The 14041-nt window shown below is 53.6% G+C and overlaps 1 protein-coding gene across 1 annotated transcript; it reads left to right on the top strand.

Moving 5' to 3' along the window:
• The first annotated feature begins 215 nt into the window (after positions 1-215).
• On the top strand, positions 216-11879 carry ACKR3 (atypical chemokine receptor 3). The gene is made up of 2 exons (XM_032408025.1): positions 216-303; positions 9950-11879. The coding sequence occupies exon 2, from the start codon at positions 9976-9978 to the stop codon at positions 11062-11064; it is 1089 nt and encodes a 362-aa protein (XP_032263916.1). The 5' UTR covers positions 216-303; positions 9950-9975; the 3' UTR covers positions 11065-11879.
• The last annotated feature ends 2162 nt before the right edge of the window (positions 11880-14041 follow it).

The following is a 14041-nucleotide window of genomic DNA, read 5'->3' as shown; positions in this document are numbered from 1 at the left end:
CCCGAGAGTGCGTTGTGGGGTGCAGGGCTGCGCGGGAAAAGGCAGACCCGGGTTTACGAGAGGGGTGTGCGCGTGTGTGTGCGTGTGTGTGTGTGTGTGTGCGCCTGCACGTGTGTGTGGGGGGGCGCGGGCCGGGAGGGAGGGAGATGCGGGTTACAGAGCTGCCACCTAGAGGCGCCTTCCTGCAGTGTATATAACGCAGGTCCGCCGCCGGAGAGCTCAGTCCTGCAAACTGCTCAGCCCCGAGGCGGTGAGCGCTGCCAAAGCCGCGCAGGAAGCCCTGAGCCCGAGCCCAGCCCGGAGGTAAGGAAACTGCTCTCCGCAGCCCTGCCTGGGAAAGAAGGGGAGGACGGCGGGCAGGGTTTCTGTTCTTCAGCTAAGCGGTCTTTTTCAAAGGACTCTTTCTGAATCGCTGGGATGGTTGCTGAGAGTCTACAGGTCTGGTTTCTGAAAAGCACGGGCTGCATGCTGCATGGCTGCCTTGCAAAAAGCCTGTCCGCTAACTTGGGGGCTCACCTTTCTGCTGCAGAAAGTAAAAAGGGCAGGTTTCCTTGAGTCACTCGTGGGAGGGACGCTCCGTGTGTGTGTTGGCTATAGGAATCTGGTGTTTATTTGTTGCTGTGGGCGTTTAGGCTCGGGTAAGTGGAGAACTTAGCAAGAATGCAGGCTGGCCATTCTGCTTGCTCAGAGTTGGCATAGGGAACAGCCTGGCAACACTGCTAACCCTTTTGACTGGTAGATCAGTCGGGAAGTAGAGGGACTTGCCAGTAAATATGTAACTGCAGAAGATGTGCCCTTTATTAAGGGGCATCCTTAAGTGAGGCACTAAACTGCCCTGTGAATCTTTGTGATTCCAGAATGTATTTGAATTCGGGGCTTTGGGGGATTACCAGCTCCTGTAAGCCCAGAAGCTGTAAGAATGAATGTTAAATCAGCTCGGTCTCCATGACTTTGATTGCATCCTTGCTAATCTAATTTGGGTATTTATTGTGCTCTTAGAAGGTAAGTCCAACTTCAGTTAGAAAAAAAAGGCACACACACAAGTCTAGGATTTTGTAATTTAAATATACCCTTCAGGTAAAGTATGACTTTTGTTCAATATCGTTAGCATGCATGAAGATTGAAGGGCTGACTGACAGAGCTTTGGAGTGAGGTCAGGGGTGGGTGGTTAGCCAAGACTTGTAACTTCCAGGGAGAATGAGAAGTTGTAAAAGTCAGACTAGCTGTCTCCCTCCCTCCCTCCCTCCTTCTTTTCTGTCTCTCTTTTTTCCTTTCTCTCTTCTCTTCTCTCTCTCTTTCTCTCCATTCACTTGCTCACAACAGGATCATTAGGTTTTCCAAAAGTGGAAGAGGGCCCCCTGACATGGTTTACAGCTCTTTGAAGGTATTTGGTGCTCTGACATCCCCTGAAACTTCATTCTGCAAAGTTTCAATGTGGTAACTTTTTCTTTTCTTTTTAAGCTCAGATGCTGCCTTTGTGTCCTTTTATTTATTCCAGGAAAATGTGGAGATCAAATAGGCTTGCCTAGAAAAGAAAGTGGAGGCTGCTGGGGTCTGTGCTTAATTTTTTATAGATTTTAAATGGATAAACTGCCTGTCCTTCTTCCATCAGCTCAGGAGCTTCCCCAGATGCAAAGCCTTTCTTTAAAGCAAAGTTGCGCAGGGGAGCTCTAGCTTGGAAACAATTTGCTCTTTTTCCCCAGGTCTCTGCCATAAACACTTGAATGTGTGCACAACAGCCTCCCGGGGATGGGGGGGGGGGGTGGGGGGGGCCGCGGGGGGGGGGTGCGGAAGAGCAAAAGAAAATTGAGAAATGCCTGTATTTTGCTGCCTGTCCAGTTTTTAAAAGGGGTCATGCATTGCAATCATAGTTTTAAAAAAGTTCCAGAGAGTATAGTCGAGGCAGGCTGCCGGGGCTTAACTGAGTCAGGATTTGGGAGGTGAGTTTTTCCCTTATTAACAGCAAGTCCTGGGAGAATTGAGAAGGTATTATGGTTTCTAATCAGACCCAGAACAGGCAGAGTATAGGCTTTCTGGATGAAAAAAAAAATCCAAACAAAAAAACCTACTTAATCAGGAACAGTGGCTTTTTGTGCGATCATCTAGGCAGAGGGGCTCCTGTTTTCAGGGAGGCGTTGAGGGAGTGGCTGAAGTTACTCAGACCTGAGATTGGCCGACCGTCACTCTAGAAACCCTAAGAGTAAACCGAGGAGGAGAAAAACCTTCAAGATCAGGACTTTAGATTTTTCTCAGTGGTTTTTGCCGGGCACAAATGGAAATTGGAACGAAAAAGTACAGGGTTTGAACTTCGTTTTACTTTTAGGAACAAGAACGGTGTTAGAACGCCTTTCTAGTTGAGTTCCACGCACTCAGGTAGAGTTTAGAAAGAAACCCAAGGCTGGCTCATGTCAAGTGTTTTTCAAGTCCAGAAAATTATAGCCCTAGGACACACATTTCCTATTAAAGTAAAATCAAACAAGCAAGAAAAAAAAAGAAGAAAGAGAGAGGGAGAGAAAAAAAGAAAAGGGAAAAAAAGGGGATTATCTGATTTTGAATACTTGATGGTTTTCTGCAGGGAATATTTGATGTTTTTTTAACCTAAGGATCTACTAATTTAGAATTGAAAAAAAAAAAAAGTAGGTACTTTCCTTGTTAAAGTAATGAGGGGATTGCATATTTTTATGGTGAACATTTTGCTGAGCCACAGGTAGGTCTGGGAGCTGACTCTGTTTTGTTCTAAGCGCTCGAAGAGTGGAGGGACTGAGTGACTCAGGTGGCTTCGGACCGTTGTTGGCTAAGGGACAGCGAAAGGACTGTGCGTCCGGATAGCCCGCGTCTTCGAATTTTCTTGTGGTAACAGATACCTTTGCGGGGATCATCACTGAGTTTTATGAGAAGAGGCCAAGATGGAGTCGCCTTCTCCTGAGAACCCTATTGTGTCTGGCCCAGAGCCTGGCTGACCTCCCACTGCCTCATCCAGGTCCTGAGCTGGGTGGGAACAAGGGCTCTGGTTACACCCGGCCAACCCAGCCGGCAGCCTTTGTGACGTGGGTCTCTGGATCTGCCTTTCTGGGCACAACCCTGCTTCCCCATGGGCAGCTGAGCACAATAGACCAGATCGGGTTTCTGGATGTGGGGTTCGTTTTCTCCCCCAAATACCCAAAAGTGGGCGAGGATGCCCCACCCCGTGCGTTAACAGGAAGTCTTTTGAGGACCCCAGCAATAGGTGGCCTCTGTCTGAGTCAGGATAGGGAGTTTTTTTTTCTCTTTGACTCTCTTTATTATTTTTTTGAGTTTTCTAATGATTTAGACCAGTTCCTTACTTGTGTGAAATAAGTTGTAGTCAAGACAGCATTGTTTCTGTTTGCTTGGCACTGGGGGACAGACCATTCCCCAATCTGCTGTCAGCCCTAGCAGATGGCCGCAGGGAGTCTGCCGGGGCTGAAGCTTTTCTGGACTTCCCCGTAGATTTAATGCAGCATCGGTAAAAACAAAAACAAAAACAAACAGCAAAAACAAAAAAATCCCCAAAAAACAAAAAACGCTGACCCCAATGATGTGCAATTGCCTGACGATTTTTTAGAGGTGGTGTGGGTTCTCCTCACCTGAACCGCATGCCAGCTAGCGTCGAAGGGGTGGGACTCTGGCAAGGAGGCCAGAGCATGGCTCCCCCTGGGTGAAGCCTCTGGAGAAGTTGGGGAAGTGCAGAGAGCTACTGTGAGCCACAGATAAGCGGGTCTCTTCTCCTGGCCTGGCCTGGGTCCGCAGGTGCACGGAAGTGAGAGGCCGAACGAGGTGATCCAGTCTGAACAGCACAGAATTGCTCTGTGAAATTTCCTGCTGGGAGGACCCAGATCCCAAATTGCAGAAAGCCGATAAAAAATGTCACCTGGAGGCAGAGGTCCTAAAGAGCCCGAGGGCCAGAGGGCCCCTCACTGTCCCAGCTGGTGCCCAGCCCCGGCCTGGCCGGGGTAATCCGGAGCACCACCGGGGACTGGGCGGGAGCACCTTCCTCCAGCCTGTTTGCACCCTGTCCCCAGAGCACCCCACTGCCGGCCTTCGACGTGGCTTGTGTCACCTGCGCTCCCAAGAACCATCTGCTGCAAGCCGCACCCTTGCTCAAAATCTCTGTGGCTCCTGCATGGGCAGGCCCAGCCCGACTCCCCCACTGCCCGCACCCTTGCTCCTGACCCTGGTCGCCAGCCAGCTTTCCTTCATGGGGAGCTTGGGCTCAGCTAGATTCAGTGACCCTCCTCATGCCATATCATTGATCATCTCACCCCTCCATTTTTCCTAAACCACTGGCTTGGGAATCCCTCACCTTCCAGCTCTGGGGGCCACCCACCACCACCCTGCTGCCTTCTTGCCCTTCTTGTTTGGCGGGCGAGTTCTTGGGGGACGGGGCATGGTGATTCCAGTCTGTTAGGCCCAGAGCAGTGCCCTTTCACAGAGGAGGCTCCACAAACGTTTGGGGGCTTGAAACGGCTGATGTTTGTCTCCACTTGATGAGGGGTTCAGAAAAGCCTCTTGTGGACTCCTGTTCCCAGGGATGGCCTCAGACCCCTGGTCTTGGTAAGCCTGATTTATCACTACTGACTTCTGACCGTGGGCGCACCGAAAACCCGCCTCGTGCTGGGTGTGGTATCCGAGGCTGCGGGGCTTGGGCGGGAAGAACGTGGAGTGACACAGCATACAGCTGTGTGGCCTGGGTGGGGGACGAGGCGGGAGAAACAGACGGTCAACTGGGATAGGAGCGGCTAAGGGGTTGGTCAGGAAGAATCTTCCCGGTCTGCAGTGGGGATTTGCCAACACGCTGAAGGCCGTTTCGGGGAACAGCAACCAGGAGCCCGAACACGTGGCAGGCTCCGCCGCGGAGGGACTGACTTTGGGCCAGAGAGAGGGCCTGTTTTCTGCAGGCCGACTGCCACCCCGTGCAGACCACCCTTGGGGACGTCTAATTCTGGCTTGACCGCCAGCTTCCTGGGTGAGCTCAGGCCACCATTTGGAGGCAGCAACATGCCCTGGGCCACTTGCCATGGTTCACCTGTTGCGGGGGATACTAGGTTGATGAATAAGGAGCCTGAGAAGTGGGAGGCACATCTCCCAGGAAAGTCCTCACATTGACCAGGAGGAACCTTCTGCCACTGGGGCTGGGGGTGGTGGATGAGTCCCTTTGCAGACCCCAGGCCGGTGGGGAGGATGGGCCAGATGCTGGGTCCTCTGCAGGCCATAGGAAACTTCCCTTCCTGTCCCGGCGGAAGGGGGATGCTCCCTGCGCGCGGGTGTGGGACAAGGTCAAGAGCACGTGGCCGCTGTAGAGAGGAGAGTCAGAGAAAGCACAGGGAGTGCGAGGTAGAAGGGAGCGGACGGGGGCAAGTCCAGCTCTCTGCCCTCAGTCGGTTCTCTGGGCTCTAGGACAATGGAACTTGAACCGCTAATGTTCTGTGAAACATCCCTCCATCGGAATCTACCTAATTCTTGATGTCTTCACATTTCAAATCGTACAGAAGTTTATGGAGTAAAATCTGCAAAGCCCCCTTTGTGCCCCCACCCTACCCTGGCCGCCCCAAGCTTTATCCTTCCCGCTGGTCTTTTTTCTCTGCCTTCGTGCGCGTGTGTTTACACATAAAGCTGCGTGCACTTTCTGCTCTGGTTTTTACGTCCGTGTGTTCAGCTGCGCTGTAACTTCCGTGCTTCACAAAAGCAGACCCCCTGCGTCTCCTCACAGCTCCATTGTATTTCAGGTGGTGGATACGCGCTACTTTATCAAACCATTCCTCTCCCGATGGACATCTGCGTTGTCTCCAGTGTCTTGCTAATGAAGAGTGCTTTAGTACATGCATGTACAGCTGGGGACACGTGAGTCTTTCGAGAGGAAAAACGTGTGAACTTGTAAAATCAAAAAGCTGTAGAAAACTCAAAGCCCTGGTTTTTTTTTCCTTTTGTCAGGACCCTTTACGCACATGCCTTACCACTTGGTTGTGAGTGGGTCTCATCCTCCCGCCTGCCCTGGGGAGGCTCCGAGCCCTCAGGGAAGCAGGCAGTGTTCAGGTGTGACTCTGGAAGTTTTTCCCAAGCTCTGGCCCCGGGCTGGCGGCAATGGAGTTGCCGGTTTATCCCCGGAGAGAGTGGCTGGTCCCAGTGGGAAGAGTGGTCTCCTGCAGGCCCGGGTCAGACCACTGCTGCTTCCCAGCATGCACAGACCAGCACACTGGCCCAGAGGCCTGACCGCTTAGACAGGAGCGTGGATCCTTCCCAAAGGACGCAGAATGCTGTCGGCTCTCTGTGTACCAGCTGAGGCGATCTGCTCTTGCAGGAAGGCAGCTGGGATTCTGGTGCGGGACACTCAGGGAGTTAAAGTGGCCCCTGTGGTCCATTAGGCGGCCCCCTCCCTCCACCGGGACAGGAAGGGAGGTTTCCTATGGCCTGCTAGGAGCTTTGTCGCCAGGCCTTTGGAATCCAGGGGCCTGGGTAGACACTCCATAGTTCTCCATATTGGTGACTCTGAGGGTGTCACTTGAGGAAGATTCCTCTCTCCTGTGGTGGCCACACACCGTCGCTGGGAAGGCATCGAGTGGACGTCCCTGCCCCAGCCCTCCTGGACACTCGCTCGGGCAGACGGGCCTTTGCTGCAGACCACATGGGACGTACGGTGCAGATTGTCTTTGTCAAATCATATTCTTTTCTGGAAGTGGCCCTGGATTGCTTCCAAAACCAAATGCATGTAAAATACCGAAAGGACAGGGCTGAGCTGTTGTGAGTCGTAGTTCCCTCCTTAGTCCCCTGTTTGGATTTGCAGGGAGTTTGAGGACTACAATTTGTTTCATTTCCTCTCTGTGCCTCCTTCCTTCTCTTGATCACTAAGGCCGTCTGCCCTGGGAGGGGGTCCCAGGGGGTCCCCTTGGGGGAGGGGGTGGTCAGGGCACGGACCTCGGGCTTCAGCTCCTGGGCTGATGGGTGGTGGGAGATCAGTGACGGGGGGCCAGCTGGCTTTCACGCTCGAGCTAGGAGCCTCGAAGCCTCCGTTCTCCCCTTCAGCCCTGGCTGGCAGAGTCTCACTGTGCCCCCCAAAGGCAAGGGAGAGGACAGCTGAGGGGAGCCGTGCCCGGCGAACAGGTAACGCTTCTGGCTCAGAGGACCGGTGATCGCTAAATCAGGTCCTCATTGCCCAGAGGGCAGAGGGGAAAACCAACGATGGGGCCCGAGCCCTCCCCCACCATGGCTGGAGCTCTGGGATTAGCGACGGTTGGCAGCCCCAGAGGGTGGATCCGGACACCTTGACCTGGTAATTTCCAGAAGGGCAGGGTGTGAGAGGCAGGTGACTTCTCATAGACCCCCGTGCCTGCGTGGGTCTGGCTGTCCACGCTGAACAGTGCCCGGCGCCTGTCCGCTGAATCGTACTGGAGGCCCGAGCTCGCTCACTGACTCCTTGTGGTGAGCAAAGAGCTGGGGGTGTTTAGACCCAGTCAGGCTAACCAGGGCTGGGGCTCATTCCTTCCTTTTCGGCCTGTGGACGGTCCCGTGGACGGCCCGGACCCCGGGCTCTGTGGCTGTGTGTGCCGAGGCCTTGCAGGGCTGCACCGGTGCGGACTGAGGAGGGAGCCCCGCCTGGCCCAGGCCCACCTCTGCCCAGCTGTGGGGCTGCGGCCTGCCCTCCAGCGAGCTCCTCCGCTCTGCAGGGCCTCCGGGGTCAGATGAGGTCATGAGGCGAAAGCACTTCATAAACTAGGCCATGCTGCAGGTGTGCTTCATTTTAAGGAAATGGGAGAAAAAAGGGGTCACCACATTAGAACCATGAAATCCCTGCTTTGTTCTCTTCTGGAATTGGGGGCTTCGAGGGATGGGAAGGGGAGGGTCAGCCCCGGGCAGGTTAGTGGCCAGGGGGAGGTGGAAATCGTAGCTTCAAAGCACGCCACCCCGAGGCCAGTCCAGTGGGTCAGGGAGCCCTGGCTCCTCCAGGTGTCCTCTGCTGCCCCTTGTGCCCACGTCCTTTGGGGGTCCTTAAGCTGCCTCTTAGGACGGGGCGGTCCAAAGTCTCATAATGTGAGGAGTTTCTTTGTCCTAAACGTGATCGTGGTGAGTCTCCCCGGGTGCTTCCTGTGCTTGTGTGTCTGTCTGGTCTGGCCCAAGTTGGTGGTCACAGGGCGTGGGGATCCTCCTGGTGGGGTGCTCCGAGGACCACCGGCTTCCCGGCTCTGGGCCCTGCAGCTGGGAGGCCTGGGCTTCTCCCCTCAGCAGCGGGGACACAGGGACCTGCTTAGGTCACCGGGACAGGGACCGATGGCCACTTCAAACACATAGAGAAGAACTGCCCAGAAGCCTGCAGGTGGTCTCCATTAACTAAGATTTAGGATTAGGTCACCTGCTGTGAGTTTTGAGGCTAGGGAGCCAGTTCTGGGAGGCAGCAGAATGTCTCACTCGTCAGGGATTCTGTTCTGAAGGTAAACCTATCAAACTGCCCGTCCCTGCTCTCCCCTGCATCTCCCTCCAGGCAGGGACGTGTATTACTTAGGCAGTTAAGAGGTCATTTCAAATGTGGAGCAAGAATTAAGGGGGGCTGTGCTTTTTGCCAAAGGGATGGGAGGGTGGGGGTGGAGATTTACAGAGCATCTGCTATGGGCTAGATTCTGGATTGGGCCCTTTGGTTCTTGGGTGCCTCTGTAAGATGGTGCTGGTGTCCTGAGAATGCAGCTGAAGACAGGTTAGCGAGTCAAGTTAAACAGCAGTGAGGAAGGAATCAGGATTCCCACCCAGGAAGGTCTGGTCTCGGGATGGGTGCTTTTCCCAGCTATGTGTCCTCATACTGTTAGCGTAGGTGGAGCAGGGTTGCCCATCCTCCTATGTGACCTGGGGTCCACTTTGGATGAACCTGGCACAGAAGCTTGACTTGGGATCAGTCATTACCTATGACCCGTGAGAAGGAAGGAAAACCACCTTTGCATATGAGATCACTCCTAGCGGGGCGCCCTTGTTCCCAGGGTCACCCAGTGGGCTGCCGACCCAGGGCCGTGTCCTGCAGGGACTTCAGGGCCCTCGAGTGGATGGGGCCCCAGTAGAAGACAGCTCTCCTAGCTGGGGCGTCTGGGGAGAAATGATCATTCCTTGGCACAGTGGTACTTTGGAGCTGAATTCTCTCTGGATATTGGTGACAGTTCAGAGTGTTGGCCTCACGTTAGGTCAGCAGGAAAGACAGTTGAGACGATTGCCACCCCCTCCCCCAGAAGTGCAGCAGGTGGTGACTTCTGTGCTTGGCACAAGTTGTAAGAAGGGGAACCTAGGCAGTGGCCCACAGCTCCAGACAGCTGCGTGGCTGCCCTTCGTTGAAAACCCCACAGCAAACCCAGGGTCTGCAGGTTTGGGGTGCAATCAAGCTGCAGGGCATTGCACACCTCTGGTCTTCATGAATGAGAACTGAAGGTGGCCCAAGACCCAGGTTTCCACACACATTTGGCAGGAAGGTAAAGTGCACTGAGTCCCATTTTTGGTGCACACGTGGGAGGGGATCTCAAGCACTCTCATTAAGACACCAGGGCAGGATACTTATCATACAGCAGTGCCAGGAACAGATGGACTCTGCCGTTCTTTGGGACATGGGGAAAATGGCTCCACTGTCCTCTGCTAGGATTGAGCGAGCCGTCAGCGTCGCTGTGGCTGTCAGACGTTTCTTGGGCCCCCGGACCACGCCGCTCTCACACCGTGGGCACAGCCAGGCTGGTGATGTCTGGAGAACACAGCAGTCCCTGTTTCTCGATTAGGCACCATGCGAACCTGGATGCCGGTCCCGTTTTATGTCGTTGTGTGGAGCTCTGCTACGCTTTTCCTTTTCTCCTTTCTTTGGGAAGACACCGCCGAGCGTGTGGAGCGCCGGAAAAGTGTCTTGACCGGCACTCCGGTGTTTCCTAACGAAGCCACTTTTCCATTGCATCCTTTCTGTTTGATTTTTGCGCAGGCCGTCAGCTCGCTGCCCACAGCGCCATGGATCTGCACCTCTTCGACTACTCGGAACCAGGGAACTTCTCCGACATCAGCTGGCCATGCAACGGCAGCGACTGCCTTGTCGTCGACACGGTGCTGTGTCCCAACATGCCCAACAAGAGCATGCTCCTGTACACGCTGTCCTTCATTTACATCTTCATCTTTGTGACCGGCATGATCGCCAACTCCGTGGTGGTCTGGGTGAACATCCAGGCCAAGACCACCGGCTACGACACGCACTGCTACATCCTCAACCTGGCCATCGCCGACCTGTGGGTGGTGGTCACCATCCCCGTCTGGGTGGTCAGCCTCGTGCAGCATAACCAGTGGCCCATGGGAGAGCTCACGTGCAAGATCACCCACCTCATCTTCTCCATCAACCTGTTCGGCAGCATCTTCTTCCTCACGTGCATGAGCGTGGACCGCTACCTCTCCATCGCCTACTTCGCTGGCACCTCGAGCCGCAGGAAGAAGGTGGTCCGCCGCGCCGTCTGCGCGCTGGTATGGCTGCTGGCCTTCTGTGTGTCCCTGCCCGACACCTACTACCTGAAGACTGTCACGTCGGCGTCCAACAACGAGACCTACTGCCGCTCCTTCTACCCCGAGCACAGCGTCAAGGAGTGGCTCATCAGCATGGAGCTGATCTCTGTGGTCTTGGGCTTCGCCATCCCCTTTTGCATCATCGCCGTCTTTTACTGCCTGCTGGCCCGAGCCATCGCCGCATCCAGCGACCAGGAGAAGCAGAGCAGTCGCAAAATCATCTTCTCCTATGTGGTGGTCTTCCTTGTGTGCTGGCTCCCCTACCATGTGGTGGTGCTCCTGGACATCTTCTCCATCCTCCACTACATCCCCTTCACCTGCCAGCTGGAGAACTTCCTCTTCACGGCTCTGCATGTCACGCAGTGCCTGTCGCTGGTGCACTGTTGTGTCAACCCCGTGCTCTACAGCTTCATCAGTCGTAACTACAGGTACGAGCTGATGAAGGCCTTCATCTTTAAGTACTCGGCCAAGACAGGTCTCACCAAGCTCATCGATGCTTCCAGGGTGTCGGAAACAGAGTACTCCGCCTTGGAGCAGAACACCAAGTGACGCGCCTCGCGGGGTCCCCGGGACAAGTCTGCTTGCTTTCTCCACGGCACTGGCTTGCGTCGTTCCCAAGAGTAAAGCAAGGTGGCTTCGGGGTTTGAGGCCGGAGTAGCGTGGAGAGGGGAGCGGGGGCCGCCGAGCACCCTTCCCCTCTTTCTCGGGCCGTGGTGGTGGGTCTTGTGCGAGGCTGTGTGTCCCGATGCGTCCACGGCCCGTCGTGTGTCCAAGCCCGCTGCGGGGCAGGCTAGCCTGCGCTTCTGTACAATAGGACGTTCTGTATTCCCTGGAGGTTTTATATGGTGATTTGTATTTAAATCTTAAGACTTTTATTTTCTCATTATCGGTGTACCTTATAAATGTATTTGAAAGTTTAAATATATTTTAAATATTGTATGGGAGCTAAGACGCTGACATATATTCAGAGTGTTGTAGTTTTAAAGCTAGTTTGGTTTCAGTTTTGACTAAGGATGACATTAATTGTTAGCTGTTTTGAAATTATATATATATATATATATATATATATATAAATCTATAAATCTATAAATCTATGCCAGGCCTGGCTGAAGTGTTTTATTTACGATAGTTTTGTATCTGTGTGGTGCTCTGTACCGGCATGGGATATGGAACAGGAATAACTCTGTAAAGCAGTTTGTGATATTCATAGTTTTGTAAAGTGACATTAAAAAGAAGCAAAATGGAGCAAAACTGTTCCAGGCTGCAATGCTGTGCACAGAATGAACAGTCTCGTTTCGGAGAGTTCTCTCAATTTTGTAAGTTATTATTTTTTTTTTTAAATAAAGATTTGTTTTTCCTGAAAAGGCATCCGAGTGTCCATGTTAGAAAGTATGTTTGGCATTCAGGTGGCGTGCATGATAATAACAGTACAAATCTATCCCGCATGTCAGTTTGACCTAATATGCTTAAGGAAAGAGCGCTACCATAAAGGCAAAACCCAAGGGGTTAACTTGGATGCAATGACATAAAAGGAAAAACATTCGAGCGTATTGAGCGTTTTGGTTTTTTAAGAAAATGTCATGCAACGTATTTGCGGGAGAAGAGATGGCTGGTAGGTGTGGCTTTCAAGGCCACGCTGGTGCTAGAAGGTTCTGGGCTGCTGTTGGCCCAGAGCTGTTCAGGACCCAGGACTCACATCATTATGTGTACCCCCATGTGCCCCCAGGGCCGCACGTCACAGCCCCTTGACACTTCTCTGCTAAGGTTCTGTGGTTTAAGTCCTATTTCTCTTCCTGTGTACAGGACAAACTCTTCATTTAAAAAATAACACCAATCAGTGACCGTCTTCTTGAGGCCAAGCAATGAGCGAATCGTCAGCTTGTGCATTACCAAATAAATCCACCTGACGAGTGGCTTCAAAGAGCACGGTCAGAATGGCCAGTTCTGCTGTGCCCTCACCAATGCTCTGTGGGTCCACAAGAAAGAATGGTGGAGGCCTTAGCAGGCAGGTGCGTCTGGGCGGGCAGGGGGGAAGGACCGGCTCCCCAAAGCTGCCCTTACCGCCTCCACCTTTGATGGGACTGATTTGCACAGGGAGATATTTGCCAACACAAGGATGGACCCCGGCCAGGAGCTCCGCTCTCACCTATGAGCTTGGGGGCTGCTACCATATTGGAAAGTCGTCATGCACCTCGCCCCCCGGCCCCGACAGCCCCCCAGGGCCCATAGACCGAGCCTGCTGCAGGATGACTCCTTATGGCTGAGAGTTTTCCAACCAGGGTTATAAATTACTCTAAATATCTACTTGATACACACACATGTTCTCAGGTGCATATGTGCCTTGCCTTGTTCCAAACAGGGTTCCGGTTGGATAACGACAGTGTAGCTAGTGGGACAATAGCTTAACTACAGGCAAAGATCCCAAGAGCCAGGGCAAGTAAGAGCAGACAGCACAGAGAAGCCCTTGATTCGTGCCCCAGACAAGTGTTCCTGACAATAGGAAAGGACTGCAGTTTGCTCCGAGCTTCTAGTGGTCTAAGTCCAGACAGAAATAAGCTCTACCAAATAGTAGATTCAAGGTGGGGGCATAAGCCGTAAGCTCAGCTGTGCGGTAGGTGTAGTATAAGAAGTAACTCCACCGAATCTCTATTTCGAGGTCTCCTGTCCGTCAATTCAGAGATGCTCCCCGCCCCTGCCCAGTTACCCTGGGATTTTGGGCAAGCTCTGTAGGCAGTGACGTAGGGAAGTGGGGGTGGTCCTCACTGTCTGTTCCTGCCAGGAACTTCAGAAATGCCCACCATCGCCTGCCTGGTGCTTATGCAGGTCTCCTCTGTGTCCTCTTATTGCAGGGTCTCTTTCTGTTGCTCCCCAACCCCATGTTGGGTCATGGGGATGGGACTTGGTGGCCTGCCCTGGCCCTTTTCTGGTTTCTGACCACCCTTCGCCCACAACAATCACCCAGCTGCCCTCTCCTGCACTGAGGGGTGGAGGGCGGGTGCGCAGACGCTGAACTGATTCTAGACAAACCATGCAGCCCTTTTTGCTTTGTGGGATTCCCATCTCCGCCCGGACCCCAGGACACGGTGCCCTCAGACCACTGTGGGGTCTCTGGTGTGCAAGCTCCGTCTCAGGGATGCTGCGGTGACGAAGCTCTCTCTGCTCCTAGAAATCCCCTTCTTTGCCCTGCCTGAGGCTTGAAGACTTGCTCTGATTCATCCCGGTTACCCAGGCTCCAAAGCCCTTCCTTTGATCTCTGGCTGTAACAGCCCTCCCGGGACCTCTGGCTCTGGACTTCGGCATCGCAGGTGGAGTGTGGAGACATGGGTCAAGGGGTAAAGAACTCTGAGGGGGGCGGATAATGAGTTAATATTAAAGAAATTCCATCCTACCCATGTGGATGTGGATGTGGAGTTGGGAGAAGGAGCCATGTGCCAGGTTTTAGATAGGAGGTGGGCTCTAGGGGGAAGAAGTTTAGTGCAGAAGCCCCCAGCTCTCCTCAAATTCATTGTCCAGAGAGCCCGACGCT

Source organism: Phoca vitulina, unplaced genomic scaffold (assembly GCF_004348235.1).
Source record: "Phoca vitulina isolate PV1807 unplaced genomic scaffold, GSC_HSeal_1.0 scaffold1, whole genome shotgun sequence".
Taxonomy (NCBI): Eukaryota; Metazoa; Chordata; class Mammalia; order Carnivora; family Phocidae; genus Phoca; species Phoca vitulina.
The sequence above is the reverse complement of the archived record's forward strand: the minus strand, read 5'-3'. Positions and strand labels throughout refer to the sequence as shown.